The sequence below is a fragment of the Gastrolobium bilobum genome, unplaced genomic scaffold (assembly GCF_033153095.1).
Source record: "Gastrolobium bilobum isolate Gb01-03AN ecotype WA unplaced genomic scaffold, APGP_CSIRO_Gbil_v1 utg13820, whole genome shotgun sequence".
NCBI lineage: Eukaryota > Viridiplantae > Streptophyta > Magnoliopsida > Fabales > Fabaceae > Gastrolobium > Gastrolobium bilobum.
This window is the reverse complement of record NW_026897426.1, coordinates 162,169-189,712: the sequence shown is the minus strand read 5'-3', so window position 1 is coordinate 189,712 and position 27,544 is coordinate 162,169. Positions and strand designations below refer to the sequence as shown.

The 27,544-nt window shown below is 33.9% G+C and overlaps 1 protein-coding gene and 1 pseudogene across 3 annotated transcripts; both read left to right on the top strand.

Moving 5' to 3' along the window:
• The first annotated feature begins 10,736 nt into the window (after positions 1 to 10,736).
• Positions 10,737 to 12,127, top strand: LOC133306825 (UPF0481 protein At3g47200-like; annotated as a pseudogene).
• Positions 12,128 to 13,416: 1,289 nt separating this feature from the next.
• On the top strand, positions 13,417 to 26,236 carry LOC133306832 (serine/threonine-protein kinase BLUS1). 3 transcript variants are annotated; one of them, XM_061507215.1, is made up of 22 exons: positions 13,417 to 13,597; positions 17,529 to 17,625; positions 17,948 to 18,146; positions 18,675 to 18,929; positions 19,229 to 19,353; positions 20,447 to 20,491; positions 20,618 to 20,699; positions 20,809 to 20,877; positions 20,963 to 21,133; positions 21,225 to 21,290; positions 21,512 to 21,580; positions 21,695 to 21,841; positions 21,971 to 22,044; positions 22,634 to 22,840; positions 23,351 to 23,442; positions 23,607 to 23,683; positions 24,024 to 24,149; positions 24,246 to 24,288; positions 24,378 to 24,424; positions 25,539 to 25,600; positions 25,683 to 25,734; positions 25,890 to 26,236. In XM_061507215.1, exons 3-22 carry the CDS (start codon positions 17,979 to 17,981, stop codon positions 25,932 to 25,934), a joined length of 2,022 nt encoding a protein of 673 aa, XP_061363199.1. In that variant the 5' UTR covers positions 13,417 to 13,597; positions 17,529 to 17,625; positions 17,948 to 17,978; the 3' UTR covers positions 25,935 to 26,236. The 3 variants fall into 3 exon arrangements, with proteins under 3 accessions (XP_061363199.1, XP_061363197.1, XP_061363198.1); XM_061507213.1 differs by having other exon boundaries at positions 17,586 to 18,146; XM_061507214.1 differs by lacking the exon at positions 13,417 to 13,597 and adding an exon at positions 13,618 to 13,636 and having other exon boundaries at positions 17,529 to 18,146.
• Positions 26,237 to 27,544: the final 1,308 nt, after the last annotated feature.

Sequence of the window (27,544 nt, the reverse complement as noted above, 5' to 3'; positions counted from 1 at the left end):
TGTACAATAACTGGATATAAAATTTGGTCCAGTGTACTGGACGGTTCAGTGACTGAATTTTTATTTTTCCACATACATATATATATATATATATATATATATATATATATATATATATATATATATATATATATATATATATATATATATATATATCTCAGTTGATACAAGAGAGAAATAAGGAAAACTAAGCTAAAACTAACTAACAGAAAATAAACGAGTTAACTTATCAACAACCAACTCAACAATGATACAATTGAATAACTGAATAACTATTAGTTAGCTAGCTGGTGACGTGGTAGTGGTGACCACCCCCTCAAGTTGGAAGGTGAATGTCCATGAGGCCCAACTTGGAGATGATGAAATGAAAGGGAGTTGGATGTAATGCCTTGGTGAAGACATCAGCAAGTTGTGCAGTGGTGGAGATGGGTAAAAGATAGATCAATCCAGCTTGTATCTTTTATCGTATGATATGACAATCAAGTTCAATATGTTTATTCTTTTCATTAAATGTCAACATGAATTAGTTCAAAAATATGAGTGGATTTAGTGATACTTGAAACATAAGGGAGTTTTTTTTGCTTTGCATAATGGCAGATATCACAAGGAGTTACATAAGATTGAGGAATGAAAGGAAAATTACATGACATATGTTTCAAAGTAGACTGTGATATATGGCCTAAGCGTAAATGCCATAGGATGGAAATATTGGAAGCAGTGGAGTTGTATGCAGCTTTGGCGGGTTGGAAAGCAATGTCAACCACGAACAATCCATCCTCCTCCTTAGCTATACCAATCATTTTCCTGGTATTCTAATGAAACACTTTGAGTCAAAAAATGTTATGGAACAATATAAAGTATGTAAAAGTTTACTAACAGATATTAAATTCACTTGAAAGTCAGGTGTAAATAACACATCATGAAGAACAAATGTATCTGTTAAGTAAATGATGCCAGATTGCTTGGCAAAATTTTTAGAACCATTAGGCAGTGTAATAGGGGTAGGTTTTATTGAGTGTAGGCTATGATGTTCGATTAACTCTGTTCTTGTTGCTTTTTGCAGCTAACAGGAAGGGCTACAATTGCTATTTCAGCTACTGAAGCCCAATTCGGACAGAAAGATGGTCGAAACCTGAGTCCAAGATGAACGTGTTTTGCTGGAAATTTATTTTTACGTTTGAACTTAAGTTATAATTTTGAACCCAATGTACATGAGGCCCAAAGCCAATATTTCTGTTTTGTTTCCTTTTATTTTGGGTTGGATTTGTAGAGCCCGAAGCCCAGCTTGATTAGGGGTTAAAATGGCGAGAGTAGGGACCTTGTGGATCATCTCTTTCGTTTGAATTTGAATTTTACAGTTTTGAAATTAAGAGAATTTTTGTCTTTTCTCTCTCCTCTTTTCTTTAATCAACCCAAGGGTTGAGGATTCCATGGTTGAATCCTGAGGGCCTGCGCCTCATTTTGAACCAAATTTGTTTCTCTTTCCAACTCGGTTTGACATTGCGCGATTGTGGGTGTTCAATCTGAGATATGCGATTGTGTTCTTAGGAAAGAGATTAACCATTGAATTTAATGGTTAGGTTGATTAACCCAATGAACTCAAGTCGAACGGGTTGATACTCCGCGATAGCGTGAGTAGACGCGCTGTATTGGACCAAACGCTAAGCGATCGCTTAGAGATGGTTCTCAATTGGAAATAAGGATTCTGATTCAATTGAGATCAATCACGATTTGGTAATTACTTGTCCAATGATGGATATCTTTGGAATCCTAATTCTTGGGTTGATTGCTTTTAATTTGATTATTTTATTTTTCATTTCCGTTTAAATTTACAATCATATTCAAACCCCCTATTTTAGTTTTCGTTTTTCTTTAATTTTCGTTTCTCCTTATTTTCTCTTTTTATTTAGTTTCCATTTTTATTTGGTTTCCGTTTTCATTTGGTTTCCATTTTAATTTTAATTTTTTTTATTTTATAATTGAGCAATTGAGTTCATTGCAAACTCTTTGAGAGACGACTCAGGTTGACGCTTTACTACAAAATTTTAATAAACGTGATTTAATTAATTTGTGCGAGTTCGACAGCTCGTGTCAAGGAGAAAGATCAAGAATTGGTAAATGTATAAGAATAGTACAAGAGAGTAATAACGAAAACTAAACTAAAACTAACTAACAGAAAATAAAGGAGTTAACTTATCAGTAACTAACTCAACAGTGATTCAACTGAATAACTATTAGTTAAATAATTGGTGACGTGGCAGTGGTGATTAAAGAAGGGTTATGTTTATCTCATTTTACATGAGATAAACAGTTTTTCTACACACACCAAAAAGGATCGGGTTCCACCATTCTTTTTTCTCTCTCCTCTTATCTGTGGATTCTACTTATAATTTTATTTATACAACATGAGATAATTATTTTCCTACAACTTAAGAAAAATATTTCCCTATAAACAATAATAACACCTGAAAGAGTTAATTTCGGGTAAGGTGCAATGTAGGATGACACTGAGAGGGTGTTTGGTTCAAGTTTTTGGAAAGGATTACCGGTAATCCTTCTTTGGTAAATGTAATTACCACGTTTGGTAGAAGGAATAAATTACGATTCCCGGATATCCAAGGATTACCGGTAATTTGATTTATAAAGAAAAGTCACTATTCAGATTACCAAAAATAATATGGTAATTCGGAATACCAATCAGAATACCAAGTAAAGGGAAAGCACAACAATAAATTTTGAGACAAAAATACCCCAATACACATAAAAATCTAGACCCAATCTATCAATTACAAAAGTAAAAATAGTTTGGGGTTATTTTTGTAAAATAACCTCATATTCCAAGTCATATTTCGTTCTAAACCAAATATGGAATCAGTAATTTTTACCCAGTATTCCCAGTAATATTTTGGCGAACCAAACACATCTTTCGTAAGATTCCAAGTAAACTCAATTTCTACTGAATTCCCATTAATCATGATTCCCGGTCACCAAAAAATTTCTCCTGTACCAAACACACCCTGAAGGTCCACATCTCTCTTTTAACTTTTATTCTATACTTTTTTGTAACTATCTTGGCGCTGCTATCCATCTTTTCTCATGTGGGTCATTTTATTGATAAGGTGTCGGAATTTATATGTATATAATACTTTCTTATCTTTTTGTTAACTTAAATTTTCATTCTGTCACATCTGGTCACACTAAGTTTTTTTAAAGGGTTTTATTAATCTTATGTTAAAAAAGATAAGTTATCTCATGTTATAGAGATAAACTTATGGGCTTCATCACTTGAAAAATAAAAAGAAAAGAAAAAGATGATATAGTTATCGAAGAGTATGTAGGAGAGAAATTTATCACATGTAGCATAAGAGTAATTTTTCCCTTTTTTAAATCTAAACATTTGTCAAATATATTTGATAGTTTATTTTGTATCTAACATTTTTTTTCCCGTTATTCTTAATTTTTAATAGATATAATCATGGACATACCTTCCCCCTCTTCTCTCTCTATATAACAGTTGTCATTATAATTAAATATTTTATGAAAGTTAACATATAATTATAATTAATAGTAAACAAAGGTGTGAGAGATGGACAAAGCCCCTAATTCTCTAAACCTGACTAATCTAATTTTGGATTTAAGTGTTGAGATATATAGTCCCACATTGGTTGTATGTGCAACTAATGTAAAGTTTATAAGGCCTTGGGTACTCCCACCCTTTGAGCTAGCTTTTGGGGTGGTGTATCCCAAGGTTCTTTACATGGTATCAGAGTCTCGCCGCCCTCCACTTTCTCTTGTGGACTCTCTTAGCACAGGTAGGCTGGGCCTGTTGCATCTTCCACGCTTCAAGCCTAAAGGGCTCTCGTGTGAGGGGGCGTGTTGAGATATATAGTCTCACATTGGTTGTATGTGCAACTAATGTATCTTCCACGCTTCAAGCCTAAAGGGCTCTCGTGTGAGGGGGCGTGTTGAGATATATAGTCTCACATTGGTTGTATGTGCAACTAATGTGGAGTTTATAAGGCCTTGAACACTCTCACCCTTTGAGCTAGTTTTTGGAATGGTGTATCCCAAGATTCTTTACATTAAGTCTTTCTATCTTTTTTAGGAATTATGGCTTTCAGAATTTGAATCCATAATTTTTTGGACATATCAAATTCTAAGATCTAACTAGACCCCGGACCAACAGGCAACAACTATTGTGTATGTTTGAACTTTTAATTGTTATTTTGTTACAGATGTGTTCCCAAAATCGTATTCAATTGAGTATTCAGTTGAATCACGCATTGAATTGAATATTTAATGCATTGGTCCTACCTTAACATCCTCATGGAAGGATATCTCAAAAAGAGTAACGCTATTTCTACCTACTAACACATATCATTTTATATTATTAAGATTATGTCATCTCATGTAAAATATCAAGTGATATTATACTAACATAATGTACAATAAGTATTTTTCATTATAAAAATTTGGACGTTGCATGTTGATTCGTTACCATTGTGTATTTTACACTTATCAATAAATTTCTCTTTTTTAATCAATACTTAAACTCATAATTTTTACATATTAATAAACTAATTATTTAATAAATTTTTGGGTTACAAAGGAGCTTTAGGACCTAGTGCGGGGAGGATTAATATAATAAAGTGGAGATGATAGGAATGAGTGATTGAATAAGAATATTTCAGAGGTGTGTCAGTGAGTGACTGATGAATAATGAGTTGAAAAGTAATAGAAGAGAGAGATTTAAAGGTATTACAAGCGCCACAATTTTAATTACTTGAGAATGAGATTAATCAAACTTAGGACTATGTAGCCTTCAAAGGGATTTGTTGCCACCCCTACTATAAGGCTCATGGGCCAATTTCTAAGCATGCTTTGTTTTTTCTTTACCCTTAGAAAAGTTGGCTATTGGCATTGCTTATCAAAACCAATTGTCTTATTTGTTAAAATTTAAGCATTCATGAATACCATTCGCACATTGTTTTTGATCTGTTTTTTCTCTGATAAAACAGGTCACATTCTTACGTTAGTTTTGGTTGATTCTGCTCCTCCATTGGCCCAAAAGAAGATTGGTCCATTTTACATTGCCGTCATCTCTGCAAAAAAATAGATCAGACTAAACACCTGAAAACAAAAACAGAACTCCCACAGTTCAGAACAAAATGAGACCAAACAAGGTGTTATTTGAGACCAGCCAACTCTGACTTCTCAACATTCAAATTCATGTATTTATCACATTTGACCATTGAACTCTCTCAATGGGTGAAGAAATCACGCTATTTCATTTCAATACTAAGTAATATAAAATATGTAACATATGACTATTTATTTTCATTTTATTGTGTTAATTTTAACCATGATTCCATCCCTAAAGATTGAAGATTGATGAAAGGAAGGAAACCATTTGCACCCAAAAATAAACTTCACAATTGTATTTGTTGAGTTGGTTCACCCTACACTAGTGTGGGAGTGTACGTAGGATGGTAGACACGTTGAAGGCTGCACATGGGGAGAGCAATGCATAGTGAGCAAAGAGGGGGGACAGGATATAAGAAGAGCTGATCCTTGTTGTAATTGCAACTGATATAATAGAGTATTTCTTTAAAATACAGTGTTTCTGTTGCATTTGTGTTTGCTGGGTCTCATTTACTCTTGCAGGATTCTGGTGCCAACAGATAATATTTGCACATTTTGTATTCACACATTCTCATATTATTTATTGAATAACACATTAGTCTTATTAATAACTTTTTTTCGACAGTCCAGATAATCCAGCTTAAAAAATGTAAAAAGTTGTATGCGAGAGAAGTTTTCGTAAATATTATACAACAAGTGTTGTTACTCATTTAAAAAACAGGAAATTTATATTTATTACAATCTATTATATACTACTTATCCTACGTACGGAAATTTTTATGGTACCACCCTTGCACCAAAAGGTTGCTCCCTACGTACACTCCCACCCTTCGTAACAATCTCTTGCGCAGTACATACCACTCTTGCACCAAAGTTTGCTCCCTACGTACACTCCCACCCTTCGTAACAATCTCTTGCGCAGTACATACCACCCTCACCAAAAGTTTGCTCCCTACGTACACTCCCACCCTTCGTAACAATCTCTTGCGCCGTACATACCACCCTTGCACCAAAGTTTGCTCCCTACGTACACTCCCACCCTTCGTAACAATTTTTTGCGCAGTACATACCACCCTCACCAAAAGTTTGCTCCCTACGTACACTCCCACCCTTCATAACAATTTCTTGCGCAGTACATACCACCCTCACCAAAAGTTTGCTCCCTACGTACACTCCCACCCTTCGTAACAATCTCTTGCGCAGTACATACCACCCTCACCAAAAGTTTGCTCCCTACGTACACTCCCACCCTTCGTAACAATCTCTTGCGCAGTACATACCACCCTTGCACCAAAGTTTGCTCCCTACGTACACTCCCACCCTTCGTAACAATCTCTTGCGCAATACATACCACCCTCACCAAAAGTTTGCTCCCTACGTACACTCCCACCCTTCGTAACAATCTCTTGCGCCGTACATACCACCCTTGCACCAAAGTTTGCTCCCTACGTACACTCCCACCCTTTGTAACAATCTCTTGCGCAGTACATACCACCCTCACCAAAAGTTTGCTCCCTACGTACACTCCCACCCTTCGTAACAATCTCTTGCGCAGTACATACCACCCTTGCACCAAAGTTTGCTCCCTACGTACACTCCCACCCTTCGTAACAATCTCTTGCGCAGTACATACCACCCTCACCAAAAGTTTGCTCCCTACGTACACTCCCACCCTTCGTAACAATCTCTTGCGCAGTACATACCACCCTTGCACCAAAGTTTGCTCCCTACGTACACTCCCACCCTTCGTAACAATCTCTTGCGCAGTACATACCACCCTCACCAAAAGTTTGCTCCCTACGTACACTCCCACCCTTCGTAACAATCTCTTGCGCAGTACATACCACCCTTGCACCAAAGTTTGCTCCCTACGCACCAAAGTTTGCTCCCACTCCCACCCTTCGTAACAATCTCTTGCGCAGTACATACCACCCTCACCAAAAGTTTGCTCCCTACGTACACTCCCACCCTTCGTAACAATCTCTTGCGCAGTACATACCACCCTTGCACCAAAGTTTGCTCCCTACGTACACTCCCACCCTTCGTAACAATCTCTTGCGCAGTACATACCACCCTCACCAAAAGTTTGCTCCCTACCACTTTCGTAACAATCTCTTTGTTTGCTCCCTACGCAACAATCTCTTGTACATACCACCCTCACCAAAAGTTTGCTCCCTACGTACACTCTCACCCTTCGTAACAATCTCTTGCGCAGTACATACCACCCTCACCAAAAGTTTGCTCCCTACGTACACTCCCACCCTTCGTAACAATCTCTTGCGCAGTACATACCACCCTTGCACCATAGTTTGCTCCCTACGTACACTCCCACCCTTCGTAACAATCTCTTCTGCAATCTACAGAAGGTGCCGCATCATATATCCATCCTCTTAAAAACAAATAACGAATAAGATTGTTATGAATACATAGCCGTGTAAGCAATTTAATCAGTAATTCATTAATACATGTTCAACAATGATCATTCAAGAACATGATACGGGATCTTTAGAATTCATGATTTCATACTCTTCATAGCATCACAGTCATGGTAATTGAAATAAAATTCATGATATTTGAAATTAAAATAACTCTTCAAGATTTGGCTACTTTGGTGACTAACAAATCTACCATAATTAATTTCAAAACTTTGATATTTCATAAACAATAATAGGATTAAATTTTCACATTTAATTTTAATCCAATCACATCACAAAATCATTCAATTTAAAACTGTGAATATTACATAATCATTCAATTTTCACATTCAATATCAGAATATATATTTACATACAGTACCTTTATCCATTAAATCGAATGGCATTAAAAATTGAATGGCATTGAATTGGAACGGAAAACGACACAGAATCGAATTGAATTGAATTGAATGGCATTAAAAATATTCACATTGAATTGAATTGAAAACCGACGTAATTGTATTGCAAAACCAAATCAAAATTTTGCTTCAAAACTCGAAAACCGAGAATGGCAAATGCTTTAATTCAACCAATTTTTCAAATGAAATTCCATTCATCGCCCAAATGCATACGTTTCCGAGAATGGCAAATGACACGAAAACCATCAAATTCATATTAACGTAAAGGGACTTCATGTTTTCGTTTTCGTCCTTTTGTGAAATACAAAATCAATTCGAAATTGTTTTCTTCAGAACTCGCGACATCATAAAATGCAGTATTTGACATATGCATTTCAAATCAATATGCAAACCGTAATATGAACGCAAAATTCAAATGATGATCGTGAATTTTATTTTTCAAAAACCCTAACTTTTCATGAATCAGAAATTCATTCATAATTATTTATGGAAAAACACAAATTCTTAAACACTGGCTCTGATACCACATGTAAGCAATTTAATCAGTAATTCATTAATACATGTTCAACAATGATCATTCAAGAACATGATACAGGATCTTTAGAATTCATGATTTTCACATAAGAGCGTACCTTTCTCCATTAGTGCGGAAGAACTCTGATGAAGAACTTTGATGATGGAAGATTGTTTCTCAGAGTCTTTACCCTCTGCTTTCCTTGTATCGTCTATGACAGGGATCTGATACAACTATTATGGGCAGACCATGAAGGAGAGAATTCTGAGAGATAAAAATCCCAGAGACTCACCATTTTTCTCTTTATATAACTGAACCATGTCACCAGTTACGGAGTTTCAAATAACTCCCTGTAACTTCCCATTAATGCGAAACGTCAAAACGTCAATTACCATTAATGTAAAACGTTACCATAATGCAAAACGTCAAAACGTCAATTACCATTAATGCGAAACGTCAATTACCATAAAGCCTCTTTTATTATTTAATTAAACCGATTGACACACGTTACACATGAGACACACAGATAGTTTTACAAGCAGTACCAAGTTGAGTGTCACTCACTCACTCACTCGTCTGAGATTAAATAACGAATAAGATTGTTATGAATACATAGCAGTACCAAGTTTTCTTCTTTCTTTCTTTCTTCTTGGTTTAGATGACATGAACCACCACGACGAAGTTGTGAACGCTGGATCAAGCAGAGCCAACATTGCATTTACAGGGTAATATTCGCAAACTCAAAGTGTCACTCACTCACTCACTCGTCTGAGATTAAATAACGAATAAGATTGTTATGAATACATAGCAGTACCAAGTTTTCATTTTTCTTTCTTTCTTCTTGGTTTAGATGACATGAACCACCGCGACGAAGTTGTGAATTCTGGATCAAGCAGAGCCAACATTGACACTGCTGCATCTACAGGGTAATATTCGCAAATTCAAAGTGTCACTCACTCACTCACTCACTCGTCTATGTGATTTTTTATATTCAAAGGTTTCTTCTTTTCTTGTTGGGTCTCTTTCTTTTTAACTCTCAAAACTCTTTTCTTCTTTCTTTCTTTCTTCTTGGTAAGTATGTATATAGTCACTGTGAATTTTTCAGCTGATTAATAATAAAACATTTTTTTTTCTCTCCCTAACCCTCTCTTGTGATAGTGATTAGTAAATGCTAGTAGAATGTTAGTTCAGATATTATAAAATTGTTTTCATGGGTTATACACTGGGTATCCTCGGGTTAGCTTTTTCGATAACTGAGATTAAGTCATTACAAAATTGTTTAAATTAGATCAAACGTCAAAGAAAATTTTTCTCATTCCTTGAATCGAACCATTCTGCTAAACTGGATATATTTCTTTGCATATCACTTAAGTGTAAAATTTTAACGGATGATAGTTTGGTAAAGCAATTATAATGAGTAGACACTTATATATCTACAGGAAAAGAAGCATCTTTAGTTTTTCTGTCTTCATATTTGTTTGATAACTGATACCCTAGTAAAGTCTTTGTTCAATAACCTGATACATCCCTAATAATAAAAGGTGTTGAGTCATTAGGTGGTCAGTTAAATAGTTATGTGAATAATATTCCTTCTTTCTGTTAGGTGGTAAGTTATGGGAATAATATTCCTTTTCCTAGTTAGGGTGTATTTTGCTGAAGTGTCTATATAATGGATAGGGAATCATTGTATAGGCATCTTGGGAATTTGGGACTAAACTTGGGAGAGATTTCAGAGCCTTTCGAATTGCTCTGAGTCTATGTTACTTTCTGTATTTTTTCTTTGCTTTCATTATACCTTTTGTAAGCTTCCATAGTTGATTTAATTTTAGATCAGCTTTCATTAATACAACCGACCATATTCGACTTCTGTTTTCTTTTATCAGTTGTTGGATCCTATCATAACCACACTGCATAAATTCTCCCAACTACCCTTATTTTGGAAAAAATACCAGTGTCAAGCACGGTGGGAAATATCTGTCATCAAATTCAAAATCTAATTGAGAACTGTCCAACACTCCAAGGAAATTGCATGTGGTGCTAGTTGTAATATATGAAATAACTCAAATTTATTTTTGACATAACACTTAGAATTTCCATTTTACTGATGCCTCATTGGTTGAGAGGCTGTTGACAATTTTTTTACATGATACTTGGTTGAGAGGCTGTCCAGTACCAAGTTGAGTGTCACTCACTTGTCTATGTGATTTTGTGGGCCAGGTCCAATATCAATGCATGCACTTGTTTGAGATTAAATAAATGGTGGTTGTGATATTCACAGGTTTGAAGCATAATTCTCCTGCATGTAAGTATGTATATTCAAAGGTTTCTTGTTTTCTTGTTGGTCTCTTTCTTTTTTATTCTCAAAACTCTTTTCTTCTTTCTTTCTTTCTTCTTGGTTTAGATGACAAGCATGAACCACCACGACAAAGTTGTGAATGACTCCCAAGTCATGCTGGGTCAAGCAGAGCCAACATTGACTAGCGACTGCTGCATCTACAAGGTACCCTTTAATATTCGCAAACTCAACGAAGATGCCTATACCCCTACGGTTGTTTCTGTTGGCCCTTTACACCACCAATGTCATCCACACCTCCAAAATATGGAAAGACACAAGCTCAATCTTTGCAAATCATTTCTTCAACGAGCAAATGTAAGTTTGGATGTGCATTGATTGCCTATATAGAAGAGGTTAACCGAAATTTTGTTCTTTTTATTCTGTTACCATTAATCTTAGTAAGGAGAGACTTGTGAAGATGATCTTAATGGATTGTGGTTTCATAATTGAGCTGTTTCGGAAAACCTACAATGGTGATTGGTCAGCTGATAAGAACCTTTTTACGAATCGTAAGTTGGCCAATGATATAAAGAGAGATTTGTTTTTACTTGAGAACCAGGTTCCCTTTGTTGTTCTTGAGGACCTGTTCAATATGTCCTTTAGCTCTGGATCTAACCCTTCATTTCTTACGCTGACATTTGCCTATTTTGCCGATTTTAATATGACCAATTTGGCTTGTGGTAATGTAACCGCAAGACACTTCACAGATCTTATTAGGCTGTTTCACTTACATAGTTCTCAACCTCAACTTCAACCGGCTAGGATAGATACTGAAGAAATGGTACAGCTTCCTAGTGCAACTAAGTTGTTAGAAGCAGGGGTGAAGTTTGAACTAGACCTGAAATTTTCAGGAAGGATTCTTGAAATCCCACAGCTAGAAGTAACTGATATGACAGAGACTTTGTACCGGAATTTGTTGGCTTTAGAACAATGCCTCTGCCCTAAAGAGTCCTACATTACCGACTACATTGTTATTTTGGACTTCCTTATAAATACCAGCAGAGATGTGGATATACTGATTCAAAAGAAAACACTCATTAACTGGTTGGGGGATAATGATTCTGTGGCTAACATGTTTAACAGTCTATTTAAAAATGGTAGACTTACAGATTTCAATTCTCATTATGTTCAAATCTGCGAGAATTTGAATGCTTTTTGTGCAGATACTTGTCATGGATTGAAGGCCACTTTGAAGCATGATTATTGCAAAACTCCTTGGCAAACCATGGCTTCCATCACTGGAATCGTACTTCTTGTTCTTTCTTTAATTCAAACAATTTGTTCTATTTTACAAGTAGTTTAACAATGTAATTTCATTAGTTTTGTTGAATTTTGGATTATTTGAATCAATTCTTTCAGTTTTCTACTGTCTATTGATTGATGTTAATTTTGTCAAACATAATTGAATGGAGAACATGAATTTATACCTCGCCATCAAATGTAATTGCATCTGCCTGTTCTGTGAACCTTGATCTGTTCATCAGATTGTCATAGTAATCAAGGGTCTCCAATCCCTCAATACGCACCTCACTGTAGATTCATTCAACCTCTCTTAAAGACATAATTAATTAGCGAGATCTTTCAAACTTATCTGTTTGAGTCATAGCAAGCAACCATAGGGTCCAAAAAAGACTATTATGGCATGATGGTCTGATTATAAAAGTAAAAATGTGAAAATCTAATGGAAATTAAAAACTTCTGCAACACAAAACAATTGCAAGAAAACAACAATGATAATTTGAAAGTGAAATAAAATAAGCTGTTAATCTATATATACTCTGCTTTGCAAATATGCATGTGAGTGAAGTGAGAAGTCTCACGTTAGAGAAATTGAATGAGATTTTGAATGTTTTATAAGCTTGGAAAGAACCAACTCCATTATAAGGTTATCCTTTTGGTCATGTGGTTCTAACATGATGTGCCCCATGTGTTGATAAATTAATATTATAAATTATTTTAATTTGTCTCAGAATTTTTTAAATATTTTTGCAAATTCAAAAACTTCAAATTTATTTTCAATAATAATAGTTTAATGATTTTTTTTTATTTTTCTTTTTGTATAAAGAATTCAAATATTTACAAATGAAGATTTATCTTATGTGACATAAGAAAAATAAAATTCTAATTTTATTCTTTTTTTTTTTTTAAAAATACGACTAATTGCCGATAAAACCAAGAAAGCTCCGATAAATTCACCTACTTGAAATGAAATCTCTTGGCGGGCCCCACTAGAGTATATGTAATATGTGTATATATATATATTCTTGCTCCAATTTAATTTTTTTTCCTATTATTAAAGGAAAAAATGTAAAAAACTTTTGGTCAAAGTAAGTAAATTTCAGTATAAATAGAAAAAAAAGAAAAAGAATTAGTGGAAATCATTTATTTTTATGGGAACGTAACTGATAAATTTTTTGTAACTCCTTATTAAAAACTGAAATAAAAATTATTATTCGTGAGACAAAGAAAAAAAAAGAAAAAGATCAGAACTAATATCGCTTTAAATAATTTATTTTTTCTGATTCTCATTTTAATTAAAAAAAAAACAATAAAAAAAGGCCAGTGAGATTCAATCAGGGTTGAAGTGTTTACTGTTTAACACAGAAACAAAAGCTCAGAAAAAGAGAGAGAGAGAGAGAGTTTTGAAGGAAGCGATTGAAGAGTGAAAGTTCACAATCCATCGTGTTGGTTTGGTTGATGAGAAGCAATTGTTCCACTCAAACGCCAGCTGAATCGGCGTCGTTTTGATTTCTCAGTGACTTTCTCTGACCAGGTCAGATTCAAGTAAACAATTGTTCTTCCCTAACCCTAGGTTCCTATATTTCTTCAATTCGCTCTTTTCTATTCTCAATCTCTCTAATTCCGCTGTTGCCCACTTCTTCTTTATTGTTTTTTTTTTTTTTTTGCTTCTTTTTTTGTGATGTGAGTGACTTTGCTTTATCAATTCATTGCTCTTTTGGGTTTGTTTGATCAAATGTGTATTGAATTTATTGGGGCTATTATAAAACGTGTATTTATGATGCTGAAGCAAAGAGATGTTGCAGTTAAAGCGCTGATAAACGTGGAATTTTTTTTTTAAAGATGCGATTTTTTTCTCTTCATAGAAGGTTTCCTAGATACCCTTCGAATTTTTGGTTTAAATTAATCTAGCAGGCATCCATTATTAACACTGCCAGTCAGAGAATAGAGGAAATAATTTTGCATGAAAAAAATTATATTCTTTTTGTGGTTTAATTTAGTGTGCTTTATTGTTAGTGCAAAGATAATAGCCAGCCATTTTAAGTAAATGATGAAAATCAATGAAAGAGGATGGATTATTTCTCCGCTTAAGTTTATTTTATACATATGACTTGCAGGGATGAAGGTATACTTAGATTTATTATTAGATCTCTTGCAGTTTATGGGATCTAAAGACTTATCTTTTCAAGGCTTGGTTGTTTAACATGCTGAGATTCTGTTTGTACTGGGAAGAAGTCTTTTGATAGTAAATTTGATACGCTGTTTGGAAATCCATTGCAGCACAAGAGGATGTATAAAAAAATTGTACTTTATATTTGGACTGTACAAATTCCATTAGGAAAAGTTATGATAAAGCTTGTGTTGGAGGTTTTAATTGGCAATGACGTATTGTGGATATTTTGTTTTTTTGGCAATTGGAGATGTAATGAAGCAACTAGTGAAATTGATGTGTTGGTGAAGGTTTATTTCTAGTGAGACAGACTTCACGAAAAAAGGATTAAACAAATTACATTTTTTGTTGCCAAGGAGTCGTGGATGAATCTTACTATGTATTTTATTTGCTTAATCATGGGAAAATGCCTGGGCTAGGAGCTCTCATATTTCAAGGATTTTTTTTTTTATTTAATAAAAGAAGAAACACACTGAGATGGAGAGAAATAAAATTAGAGTTTGGAGCATAAGGAGTCCTCCTTAACATAAGAGTAAAACACAAAGCTACAAACAAAAAAAGAAAACATCAATGGGGCAAAGCTGTCCAATTTCTCAGCATCTGTTAGGTGAAAGACCTTAAAAGGGCCATGTGCTTTACACCAAATAGAATCCAACTGCCGTCGGTTTATCCTAAATCAACTATTGTCTCATATAAACCACCTGAAAATTTTAGAGATAAGGTTCCATCCAAATGCTTCAAATGGGAGCATAGATTTATTGCCTAAACAATTTAGCCCCTCTTAACTGCTACCAAACCAATGAAAGCTGATTATCAAAAAATTAGTCCAAGGACTTAGGATACACCCAAAATTCATAAAATGGTAAAACAAGGAATTCCATAGAGAAATAGCAGTGGAACAGTGTAAGAACAAGTGTGAAACCTATTCTATGCTGGCAGGGCACATAATGCACATATCAGGAGAAAGACCCTTATTTGGCCTACGAACTTGCAACATGTCATTTGAATTTATTCTGTTAAGCACAGCAGTCCAAATAAAAGACTTGAGCTAAGAGGGAGCTTTGAACTTCCAAAGGGGTGATTCAAAAAGGAAAGTAGCTCTATTCAAATGAGTTAGAATGATTTTCAAAAACACCCTAGAAGAGTCCCGGGACAATTATTTTTATGCAGGTCAAAAGACAAATAAATGGAGCCAAAGAGATCTAAAATAAACTACAATGTAGAAATTTCCGTATCATGTTACAAAGAAAGTGGACTTTTCAGGAAATAACAGAATCTTGAAATGGTATAAATTGTGGATAGGAGAGTTGTATAAGGAAGAAGGACAATAGACTTGTGGGAAAGCATATCTAAAATGCAAATCTCCTACCCAAAGGTCCTCCCAGAAGTGGACATGAGAGCCATTACCCACCTTCAAGGAATTCTGAGACTTAAAGCATAGAAAAACCATGTGAGATAAATTTCTATGGACTAAAATGTGATGCTTGGATTGTTGTGTTGGCAACCCACCCATTTTGATCCAAGCCATGCCTACCCAATTGTTGTTTTGACTTTTGTCAGCTTAGGTTTTTAAAATACATGCATGGAATCTCATTTCCTAATTATTGAGGGATAAATGATATTCTTTTTTTAAGGAAATTCTCTCTATATATACCTCAACTTCCCTATGTTGTTATCCCTAAGTTCCTCATTAATTTATTTTCTGCTTTCAAATTTGTCAGGGTGTTCATTGATGAGTTCCTAGGAATGTGAGCACTCAAATGAACCATATGGAGCATTGGATGACTAGCTTGGAATTTCCTTCCATTAGCTGATTGTGCATTCAATTAGTAGAGAAGAAAAAATTATATGTGATCCAAAAGTTAGATTGCATTTAGCTTAGAGAATGTTTCAACTTCCGATTTCTATTTCTTATTGCTTTTTACCATTTAGGTAACATGTTTGGACTTTAAACAGTTGAAATCTATTTTCTTGATTTTTATAATCTTGTTTCACCATGCAGAACAACTATGACTCTCACAACCTCATGCACATACAAAAGTCAATTCATTACAGAATATATCTCTCTCAAAATTATCTCTCACTATATAGATCTAATTCAGAACATTGTATTGAGAACCTCTTCATAAAATTGAAGCTTCCTTTGGTTTTTCCCTCCACCTTATCATCTCAGCGAAAGCTGTGTTAAAATATCTGCATCTTCATCCCAGTGAAGAAGGCACAATTATACATAAGGAAAGGGAAGACAGTGAATGAGGGAAATAATGGGGGAAGCATGGTATGGTGTTGTTCAGAGTGACATACAGCTGTTAGGAGCATTGGGTGTATATGTGTTGGATAAAAGGATGAGGAAAATTTTAAAAAATACTATTATGACTTTCATTAAAATGCAAAAAAGGCTTTATATGGTATTTTAAAATTTTAAATTTTTTTTGAGGAAACAGGAACAGTGAATAACTTACCAAACTCATTTTCTGATATGATTACTTTTTTTTCATCCTGACAAGGAAAGCAGAAAATAGGTAAATCAAACGCATCCCTAGGGTTGTATCATCGTATGATTTGGAATATGTAGATGATAGTTTTCTAATTTTTTGGGGGATTTAATTTGATGCTTATTTGAGGGATGGAATCTCTACTTACAGGTAGTGTTGACAAGTTGTTTTCAAGGTCTAAAGTATGAATGGATCCTCTATGGTCCATGGTTTTAACTCAAAAACAAAAATTGGCTAATATTTCCTCATTTTTTCTTAATTTTGAAATTTAAGTGATCATATATTTTTCTTGGAAAAAAAAAAAACTAGAATAATGACATGGACTGTTGGATGTGGGTTTTGATAAACATCATGGTAACTTGGATTTAGTTACCAGCCTCCTAGTTTAGAAGTGTTGAAAAAAAAAAAAAGAGGAACAAGATGATAGGATGCATGGAAAGGTCCAAAAAAGTAAGGAATAATGCATTCTTAAGGGATCTAAATAGTTGTACTAATATGCTACTCTCAACCTTTATTTATACTAATACTACAACTACATTAATAATCATATTTTGGTGTACAGTGTACTACAAGAAAGTACTCTCTGAATGCTTAAGACTTTCCTAAATACTTAGTACTCCATAAGAAAAAGTGAGAGGCATAGACTGGTTTATTGTTTTTTTGCATGTTGTTAACTTTCTGTATGTGTGTGTCTGTATTTATATATGTATGTAATGGGTATCATTCTTTGTGTTATTATAGCATTAATTTATGGTTTTCTCTCCTAATTCTGTTCTGTAATATTTTTTTTTAATTTGTAGGGACGATTGATTAATTTTCTTGACTAGTGAGTCTGTCTTTTGTCAACTTTGCTGCAGATATTGGAGATTGATATGATTTTTTAACCTACCTGCCTACGTACGGTGCTGAATAGATACCTCTGGTTCTTACCTCATGCTATTTTAGTTGTGTAACATGTAATGGTGCCTGTTTAGTTTTCTAGTCCAAGCTGGCTAATTAGTCTATGGGTATACTCAAAATTCAAGCTTGGCAATAGTAATTAGCATTGAATGAGGGCATTTGTAACTTAACTATCATTGGAGTTGAAAGGAAAATTTTGGTTCGGGAAAATAAAAAAAGCATCTTCGTAAAGATTTTGGATGCATTTTCTAATTTGGTTTGAGGAAAAGGTAAATGATACGAACATGGAAGAATTATAACATTGATTTGGCCTCTTCAGAAGGTGTGGATATTATGGTATAAGAAGAAAAATGGAGCATATTTCGGAAAAAAGGTTTCCTCTCAATGCAGAAGATTACAAGTTATATGAAGAAGTTGGTGAAGGTGTTAGTGCCTCGGTATACAGGGCTCTCTGCATTCCACTCAATGAGATAGTCGCCATCAAGGTTCTTGATCTAGAGAAATGCAATAATGATTTGGTATGTAGTCTAATGTCTTATACAGTATGTAATGTTTATTGTTTTCAGTTTCCTCTGCGTGTGATAATTTTTATTGCCTATTTGGTTACTATTTGTAAAATAATTGAACACTTGATTTTCTAAGGGTGTGAAAAAAATTATGCTTGTAATTAAGGGCCCTCTGGTTGAATTCGATCATTCTATTTAATCTTCACATGTATATAGATCCACTATATTGTTTTCATATTTTACTGTACCTTTCTTTTCTCTTAAATTGTGTTGCTAGCTACTTGCTACTTGAAGTCATCATTATGACATTACATTGTTTGGTGGTAAATTATCCATTTGTGTCTGTTCAATTGTTCATTCTTTAAGTCTGTTGAATTAATATGTGCAGTTGCATAGTTGACTTTATTTACTTTAATACAATGATATTTTCAATCATTTGTCCCTTGTTTGATAATAATTTGTGTGTTCATGGGTGCGAGTGTGTATTCGGTTGCTGTCATATTGGGAACATTCTTAATGATAGATGTGCAAATTGTCCAGGATGGCATTCGGAGAGAAGTACAGACCATGAGCTTGATTGATCATCCAAATGTTTTGCGGGCTTATTGCTCTTTTACTGCTGGACACAATCTTTGGGTTGTGATGCCATACATGGCCGGGGGTTCTTGCCTTCATATTATGAAATCTGGCTATCCTGAGGGTTTTGAAGAGCCTGTTATTGCTACTTTATTGCGTGAGGTTCTCAAAGCTCTTGTCTATCTTCATGCCCATGGTCACATACATAGAGATGTTAAGGTATTGTGCTACACCTTGACAAATATCTGTCCTCATGTTTTTTAAAAGATATGCACCCTTAATATTGAATATTGAGAATCTGACCGTTAGAACTCTTAATCATAAACTAAGTGGAATTGTGTGATTGAACCTGAGATTTTGAAATAACTCAGTGTTCTGCTTTTTTTGTGCTTGTAAAGCTGTATCTGAACCCATGAATTAATTTATTTTTATATGAATGACTTTTTCTGTCCTTCCTCCACATGTTTGGATTTCTGGTCTTCTCTTTTCTCCTCTTTTAAACATTTTTAACTATGCAGGCTGGGAATATTTTGCTTGATTCTAATGGTGCAGTCAAACTAGCTGATTTTGGAGTGTCAGCGTGTATGTTTGATGCTGGAGATAGGCAACGCTCAAGAAATACTTTTGTTGGAACACCTTGCTGGTATCATTTACTTTCTATTGATCCTCCTTTGTTTTACTTTTTTTAATGAAATCTGGCTACCATCATGAGCATAAAATGAGAGTAGCGGAAATGAGGATGTTAAGATGTGTGGTTATACGAGATTGGATAAGATAAGAAATGAAGATATTCGACGAAAGGTAGGAGTAATACCTGTGGCGGAAAAAATGAGAGAGCATATATTGAGGTGGTTTTGGCACATAATAAAAAGGCCGTTGGATGCTCCTATAAGAAAAAAAGTTTGTTACTAAGAGCTTGACATAAAGAGAGGTAGAGGTAGACCGAAACTTATTTGGGGGAAGGTAGTAAAACAAGGCTTAATAGAATGGGATATAGATTTGCAGATGATGTGTCTTAGGACGGAGTGAAGAAAAGCTATAAGCATGGTGGATGGTTAGATTCGTTTTTTATTCCTACCTTTTTCTCTTTATCTCACTCCCTCTCTTTCTTCTTCCTTCTTCTCTTTTATTCCACTTTTCCTTTCAATCTTTTTCTCCTACCTATTTATTTATGTGTTTTTGTTTTCCTTTTTCCCTATATCCTTTTTTATGTCTTTTATTTTAGGGAAAAATATTTGTCCTTTTAAAAGACATAGAGTTGTGTCATTTTAAGTGAGAAAGATACAAATTAATATTTTTTTATTTTAAAATTTAAATTAAAAAAAAACACCCACTTTTTCCTTCAATGATTTCCATCGCTTGTGTCTTTCTTTCATTCAAAATGACACAACTCTGTCCTTTAAAAGGACAAACATCAAACCCTTTATTTTATTTATTTATTTATATTTTTTTTTATTTCTTACCTTCTTATTCTCTTCTATCCTCCTATATATTCTTATTTGTATTTTATTTTAATTTATTTTTCCTTATAATTGTGTAATGCTTTTCTGTGTATAATATTTTATATATATATAAGTTTTTTTTTTTTTCACAATCTTTTCGTACTATTTTTTGGGTTCATCTACCACTGACCCCAACTAGTTCGGGATAAAGGTGTTGTTGATGTTGATGTTGATGTTGGCTACCATCATATGAATATGACTGTTGAAGTTGTGAATTGTGTTTATTTTCCACAGGATGGCTCCTGAAGTTATGCAGCAATTACATGGATATGATTTTAAGTGAGTGCCTTCTATTCTTCTCCTCCCCCTTATGCTTGGTTTTCTTTTTATTTTATTTTTGCTATCTTGCTCCCTGTTATCTTAGTCTTTGCTGAGCTTTTATATTTGTATTATCTTTATAAACAGAGCAGATATATGGTCATTTGGTATAACAGCACTTGAACTTGCTCATGGACATGCCCCTTTTTCCAAGTATCCACCGATGAAAGTAATTTACTTGTCTTCTAAAATAACTCGCATGTGCTTACTGATAGCACTTCTCTGCTTGTTACTGTGAGTTCAGAGTTGATTTCTTTTCCTTATTTTTCTGGATGCAGGTTTTGCTTATGACTTTGCAAAATGCCCCTCCAGGTCTTGATTATGAAAGAGACAAGAGATTTTCGAAGGTTTGTGGAGTACACTCAACACTTTGTAGTATCTGCTACTAATAAAGGTTGCTTTATATATAAATTGTTCCTCCTTCCTTCCCAGACTTTCAAAGAGTTGGTTGCAACCTGCTTAGTGAAAGACCCAAAGAAACGTCCAAGTTCAGAAAAGCTTTTAAAGCACCACTTCTTTAAACATGCACGTGCCACTGAATATCTAGCTCGCACCATTCTTGATGGCCTTGCTCCATTAGGAGATCGTTTTAGAATGCTGAAGGTTTGCTTTGCTTTGTTTTTCCAAATTCTTCTATTCTATGTAAAAATTGTTTGGGTTTTGCTATCGTTCCTCTGACTTGCTTGTTTTCTAGGCTAAAGAGGCAGATTTATTGGTGCAGAACAAGGCTCTTTACGAGGACAAGGAGCAATTATCTCAGGTAGGTTCCTTTTAAATTTTGTGTAGTAAATATGCTTGCTTCTGGCATGGTCTATGCAAGGTGGTGAATTTTATGAATACAGTCTCTCATTATGTCACATTAAATACATCTCATTGTGCCGTATCCTCTTTCCATGCTGTATCCTTACTTCCTTTTTTAGTTAGACCTTGAGGATTTAAGAATATACTATATATTTGATTGTTCAAATATTTCATGTACAGAAAGAATATATTCGTGGAATTAGTGCCTGGAATTTTAACCTGGATGATTTAAAAAGTCAAGCTGCTCTTGTAAGTATTTTAACCTTCCTACTTTGTCTTATTTATTTATTCAATTAGGTGGAAAAGTTAGGCACTGCTGGGCATTAGTATCTTTCTCCTTGTAACATTTTTTTGTGCCAACAGATTCAAGAAGATGACATGCCAAATGCAGAAGAGCCAGATATGGATAAGAAGCCAAAGGATATATCTGATGGCTTCAGGGTTCCAACAGAGGGGCTATCTGCCGTAGCAGCTAATCATTCAGATGGTGCACCCATGCTGGACAAGGAGGTACTGTTATTTTCCAAAAGTGATCGAATACTTTCTTGGAATCTTCACTTTACTTTTTGACTCTAAACCTTTTGTTAAGTATACTGGCTATGCCTTGATTTATAGCATTTACATTCCATCTTATTTCAGGATGGATTCAATAATCTTCAGGATTTGGAGAGTTCACTTGCTTCATTTCCTATTAAACCTCTTGAAGCACTTAAGTATGGTTATTTCTTCCATTTCTTGCTTTTCTACCTCTTTATTTCTATCTTAAGTGTTTGGCATTGTATTTGGGTTGTGATATCATTTATGTTTCCAGCTATGTGGAAGCTTATATTTCAAGCTGACACTGGATTGTAACTAGTTAAAAATTGGGTTATTTTATTTTATTTTATTTTGTTATTATAGTAAAGTACTTATAAAATACAAACTGGGACCTCTGTTTATCTCTTGTATCAATTCTTCATTAAATCTTTATTATGTATGTCAGTATGTGTCATTTTTTTTTTCACTTTTATGATCTATATAAAAATCCCCTTTAAAGTTTATGCAAATATTCTTTCAGATCCATTTCTTCATTCATTTATAGAAACATATTATGCTATACTATATTTTTATTTTGCATGATAAAGAATTATTTAATAGAAATTTTAGATGTGGCAAATGGGATTTTTACGCATTTGAATTATCAATTGAAAAGTTGTTTTTGGGCTACTAATTTAAATTCTTCCTTGTATTTTCTAAAATTATGTACGAGTTTAGCAATGCAGTTTCCATTAGAGAATATCTTTTAATGTGTAATTTATGCAGAGATTGTTTTGATATCTGTGAGGACGATGTCAATGATGCTAGTCCGAGAGATATGGATCATGATTATGGAAGAATTGACAATGAAAGTTCTGGGCCAAGCAGTTCGTTGCCACAAAATGCTACAAATCAGCAGAAAAAGTTTTTGAGTGGTTCCTTGCTACCTGATAATTTTCTGTCTCCCAAAAAGGTTGTTACCGATGGGGACAGGTAAGTTTTCTTGTTTATATATGTTTTTGGTAGCTTCAATTTTCTTTCCTATTTTCCTCGGGACTTGTTACTAGAACTTCTACACTGATACTTACTTTCTTGGAAATGGATTCTTTTGTTTAAAGGATTTAAGCTGGCCGAAGTAAATGTCTGAGATTTGTAACTTAGCATGCAGTGCAATATCTGTGAGATATATAAATTTTTGTTGTGCCTGTCTTTATCTTTTACTCTCTTTTTTTCCTTCTTGGTTTTGCTTTTTTTTTTTTTTTCCTTCCTTCTTGCTTTTATTCTGACCCCAGCTAGTTTGAGATAAAGGTGAAATGGATGTTGTCTTTATCACTCTTATTATGAAAATTTGTTATCCGTTGAGAGCTTAACTTTGTAGTGATCCGGGACTGCGAGAATTGGGATAACTTCTTTTATCTAATACATGTTCTCGCTGCTTTACTACTGCTGCATATTTTCCTTGCGGTAATAGTTTGCTATAATATGTTTTATGTATCTTTAAAGGGATTTTCTTCAAACAAAATATTCTTCTGAGCGGAATCATAGTGGTCCATTGTTGTATCGGCAGAAGAGAGATACCAACAACCTTCCAGTGGGTATGTTCTTTTTTCTTGTTAATGCAATTAGTATTTTGATCATCTTTATCATTTTCTTTCTCTTGTATCAACTAGATTTTTACTTGTTTTATCTGAATAAACACGTTGGGAAATGGTTCTTACACATTCTTTTAATGCTTTTTTTTTTTTTTTTTTTTATGCAGTTGATGACACATCAGAAGGAGCAGTTGTCCAGCGTAGGGGGCGGTTTAAGGTTACATCAGCCGATCCCAGTCCAATGGTATGTTTAACTATTAAATGGCAGATCTTTTTTACTTTCAACAACTCTTGTATCCTTGAACGTGCTTATTTTGTGTGCTGAATCATCACAGAGTACGGTCATATGTCTGAGCCCTGAATTCTCGTATTAATTTCTGTTTAGCTCTTGCAAGTCTCATAATGTGTAGAGTGTAGACTATTCTATTTATTAAATTTTTTACCCCCTTTTTCTTTGTTATCTTGAGACGATGTAAAAATTATGTATGCTTGAATGTTTGACTTCATGAATATTGAGGATGGAACGGTGATTTATGTTTTAGGCAATGGCTTTGTAACCATTGCCATTTCATTTACTCATTCAGGGTCCTTCAAACTGCACTTCTGGCTCAGTTGGTGGAGGTACTGGCAGTCCACCAAACCAGAACATCATGGCTGCCACAATTCTTCCATCACTGCAGTACATCTTGCAACAGAACAGCTTGCAGAGGGTATGTTTGTGTTGTATTTGTTTCTCTCTTTTTTCTTTTTTTTTTTAAATGACCAGTTTAAGGCATAATTTTTGTTTTCCTAATGGGTTTTGGCAGGAAGAAATTATTAAATTAATAAAGTATGCAGAGCAATCTTGTGGTAATGCCTCGTCTTTTTTTAGCATGCATTTTGCCCCTGAAAACTGGAAAATCCAGTTTGTTCAATCTGAATTTCTTCACTTGTTACAGGCAAGAATACAGAATCAGCAGAGGCAGGAACAGTTGATCTTGTGCAGGTAAATTACCGGCCTTACTTTATGCTTAGCAGCTTTAAAAATCTCTTATATCATGCTATGCTACAAAAAATGTTTCTCTAATCATAATTTTTCTTCAATGATGAGATGCACTGATTGTTGTAATTTGTAAATGTCTCGGATCATTCCTATGGATGTAGTAACATAATAATGTTATTGTTGCTTGATGTTAATGATATGATAATAACAAACATGTAAGCACATCCTATATCTGGTTATTGTCCTTGAGTTTGGATGCAATTTCTTACAACCATAGTTCAAGTGGCACCAAGTCCCTTTGGGGACTGCTTGATTTCTGGATTAAATTTCAGCCAGGTTGCTTTACATGAAACTTTAGGCTGCCACCGCCTTCCTTAAACCAGGTCATAGACCTCCTTTGTAACCACACAATATAAAAAGGAAAAAAATTATGTTGATTTATCATTCACTTAAGTGAGTAGACAAGTAAGAAAATAAAAAATTTACTGGCGATCAATAAAACTCAGATATGCATGCTTGACATGAGATTCTCAGAGAGAAAAAGCGGTGAAAATATTGCCTTTTTTGTGCATACCATGACTTACCTCCTTGAGAAGCTGCATCTTCGATTCCCATCCATCCCTATGTAAATGCCCCCTCTTCTTTCTTTCGCTGTATTAAAATGATAATTTTTTTGTCAAACTCATGATGGATGAGTGTTATATAATTTTTGGATTTGTAATCTATATCCTATATTACATAGGGAATGTCTAAAGAGAAAGAATAACTTTCTTTCGGTCGTTTACTTTTTTTTGTTTTTGTTTTTGGGCCTGTCTTATGTTTTTTGTATATTTAAATTTTACTTGTCCAGCAGTAAAGTTATTGCTTGACAAAGCTAAAAGGGAAAAGAACTTGATATTTCGGATTTTGGAACAATGTTGGCACTATTTGGGCTAGTTTAAATAATAAGTTGAAGCTTAGTTGCAAAACAGTCATTTAATTTAATTTAATTTTTAATTTTTAATTTTTAATTTTTTCGATGGAGGAGGGGATTAAGAAATATTTTGATTACTCATACTGGAATTTGCTACTATACTTGCTGTTTTGTTAAATGTCCTCGTATTTGTGCACCTTGCAGGTATCACCTGCGACAATGAGGGAGAGAGAGTTGCATTTTCAGGTGAATCAACTACAACAGAGGTACACAGATGTAGCTTAATTTATGATTTTTGATATGTAAGTTTAAATTCTACATACATCTTATTTTAAACTCTTATGTCAGCATTGGGAGCCTTGTTGAGGAATTGCAAAGACAAAAGATGAAAAATGTTCAGGTATGTTAATCTTGGTCTGTCTTGTCTAACCTTTTTTCGTTAGAGCAGTGATGCTTTTGCATGGTTTTCATGCTTGCTTCAGTCACAGATGAATGTAGATGGCTTTCTGAAATTTTTCTTCTTTTTGAACTTTTTCCCTGTTTTTTATTTTGCAGTTAGAGAAACAGTTGAGCTGTATGGTTAACAAAGTTGATAAATGATGAACGTTATCATGGTTTGACTGATATTGAACAACACCCGGCTTCAGTGATAACTCTCGATGATGGTTTGCCACATACTTGAGGGATGGGGGCACGACTCAGTTGTATTACAATGTGTGAACTTTTGTTTTCTGCTGACACCAATTTTTGAGACTCTATTCCTTGAGTCACCTGTAAAATGTAATTTATTGACGATATAATGAGATCATGTAATTAAAACACCTCTCTGTATGTCTCTCCACCCACCAAAATATTACTCTTAAGATTATAGCATATAACTACTTAGCTCACCAATGTAGCAATCTGTGCCTCTTTCAATAAATTCATATCACTGGGTGTGCATGGAGCGGTTCGGTTCGGTTATTGTCAAAAATCAAACCAAACCAGTTTTAAACGGTTTGGATTTTAAACTAAATCAATTTTTTAAAAAAAAAATCGGTTTTTAATTTGTTCAAATTGGTTTAAAATCGGTTTTAAAACCCGTTTGTGAATTATAACCGGTTTTAATTCAAAACCCGTTTGTGAATTATAACCGGTTTTAATTCAAAACCAGTTTTAAATCGAAATCGTTTATGAACCATAAACTGGTTATCAAGTTCAAAACCGGTTTTTTAACAAATTCAAAATCAATTTTTGATGGATTGTGCTGTTTTTATAAGTAGTAGTTTGTTTCTCCCGGTTATAGGTAGTTAACCAACTATTTCTTGCAAGAATCTTTATTGTTTTGGAACTCTCAGACGAAATGATTTTTATAGAAATTGTTTAAGTTTTTAAGAAAAAAATTTCCGTCAAAATTTTCTGCAAATTTTTTTGACGAAAAATATTTCCATCAAAATTTGTAACTACAACATATCTGTAAAAAAGTTTGACGGAAAATTTTTTTTGTCGAATTTTTTTACGGAATATAAATTTCGTCAAAATATTTAACAAAAAAACATATTCATCGAAATTTTTGACGAAAAAATATTTCTATCAAAATATTTAACGAAACACGTTTCCTTAAAAAACTTTTGACGAAAAAAAGTTTCATCAAAATATTTTACAAAATTCAAATTCCGTCGAAAGTTTTCGACCGAAATATTTTCGTTAAACTTTTTGACAAAAAAATTTTCGACGAAATTTTTAACGAAACACATTTTCATCCAAAATTTTCGACGAAAAATATTTCTGTCAAGTTTTTTGATAAAAAATATTTCCATAAAAATTTTCAATGAGCACATTTCTATGAAAAATTTTCGTAAAAATTGTATGACGAACAATATTTCGATAAAAATTTTTGACAAATGTTTTTCTTCAAAATGTTTTATAAAAATATTTTTCGTCAAAAAATTTGAGGGAAATGATTGGAGGGAGGGAATTTAGATTTCGTAAAGAACTTTGACAAAAAAAACTCCCGTCGAAATTTTTTATAGAAATATTTTCCATCAAAAAAATTTTCTGAAATATTTTTCGTCAAATTTTTTTATGTAAATGTGTTTGATTGAAAATTTTGTTGGAAATATTTTTCGTCGAAAATTTGGACGAAAATATTTTCCGTAAAAAAATTTGATGAAATTATTTTCTGTCAATTTTTTTTATGAAAATGTGTTTCGTCAATTTTTTTTACAGAA

Excerpts from the sequence above, each read along its gene's own strand:
- LOC133306832 (XM_061507213.1), top strand. The coding sequence starts at position 17,979 with ATGGAGCATATTTCGGAAAAAAGGTTTCCTCTCAATGCAGAAGATTAC. Across the intron at positions 24,289-24,377 it reads GTATGCAGAGCAATCTTGTG|GCAAGAATACAGAATCAGCA; the intron begins GTAATGCCTCGT and ends CACTTGTTACAG. Across the intron at positions 25,735-25,889 it reads AAAAGATGAAAAATGTTCAG|TTAGAGAAACAGTTGAGCTG; the intron begins GTATGTTAATCT and ends TTTATTTTGCAG.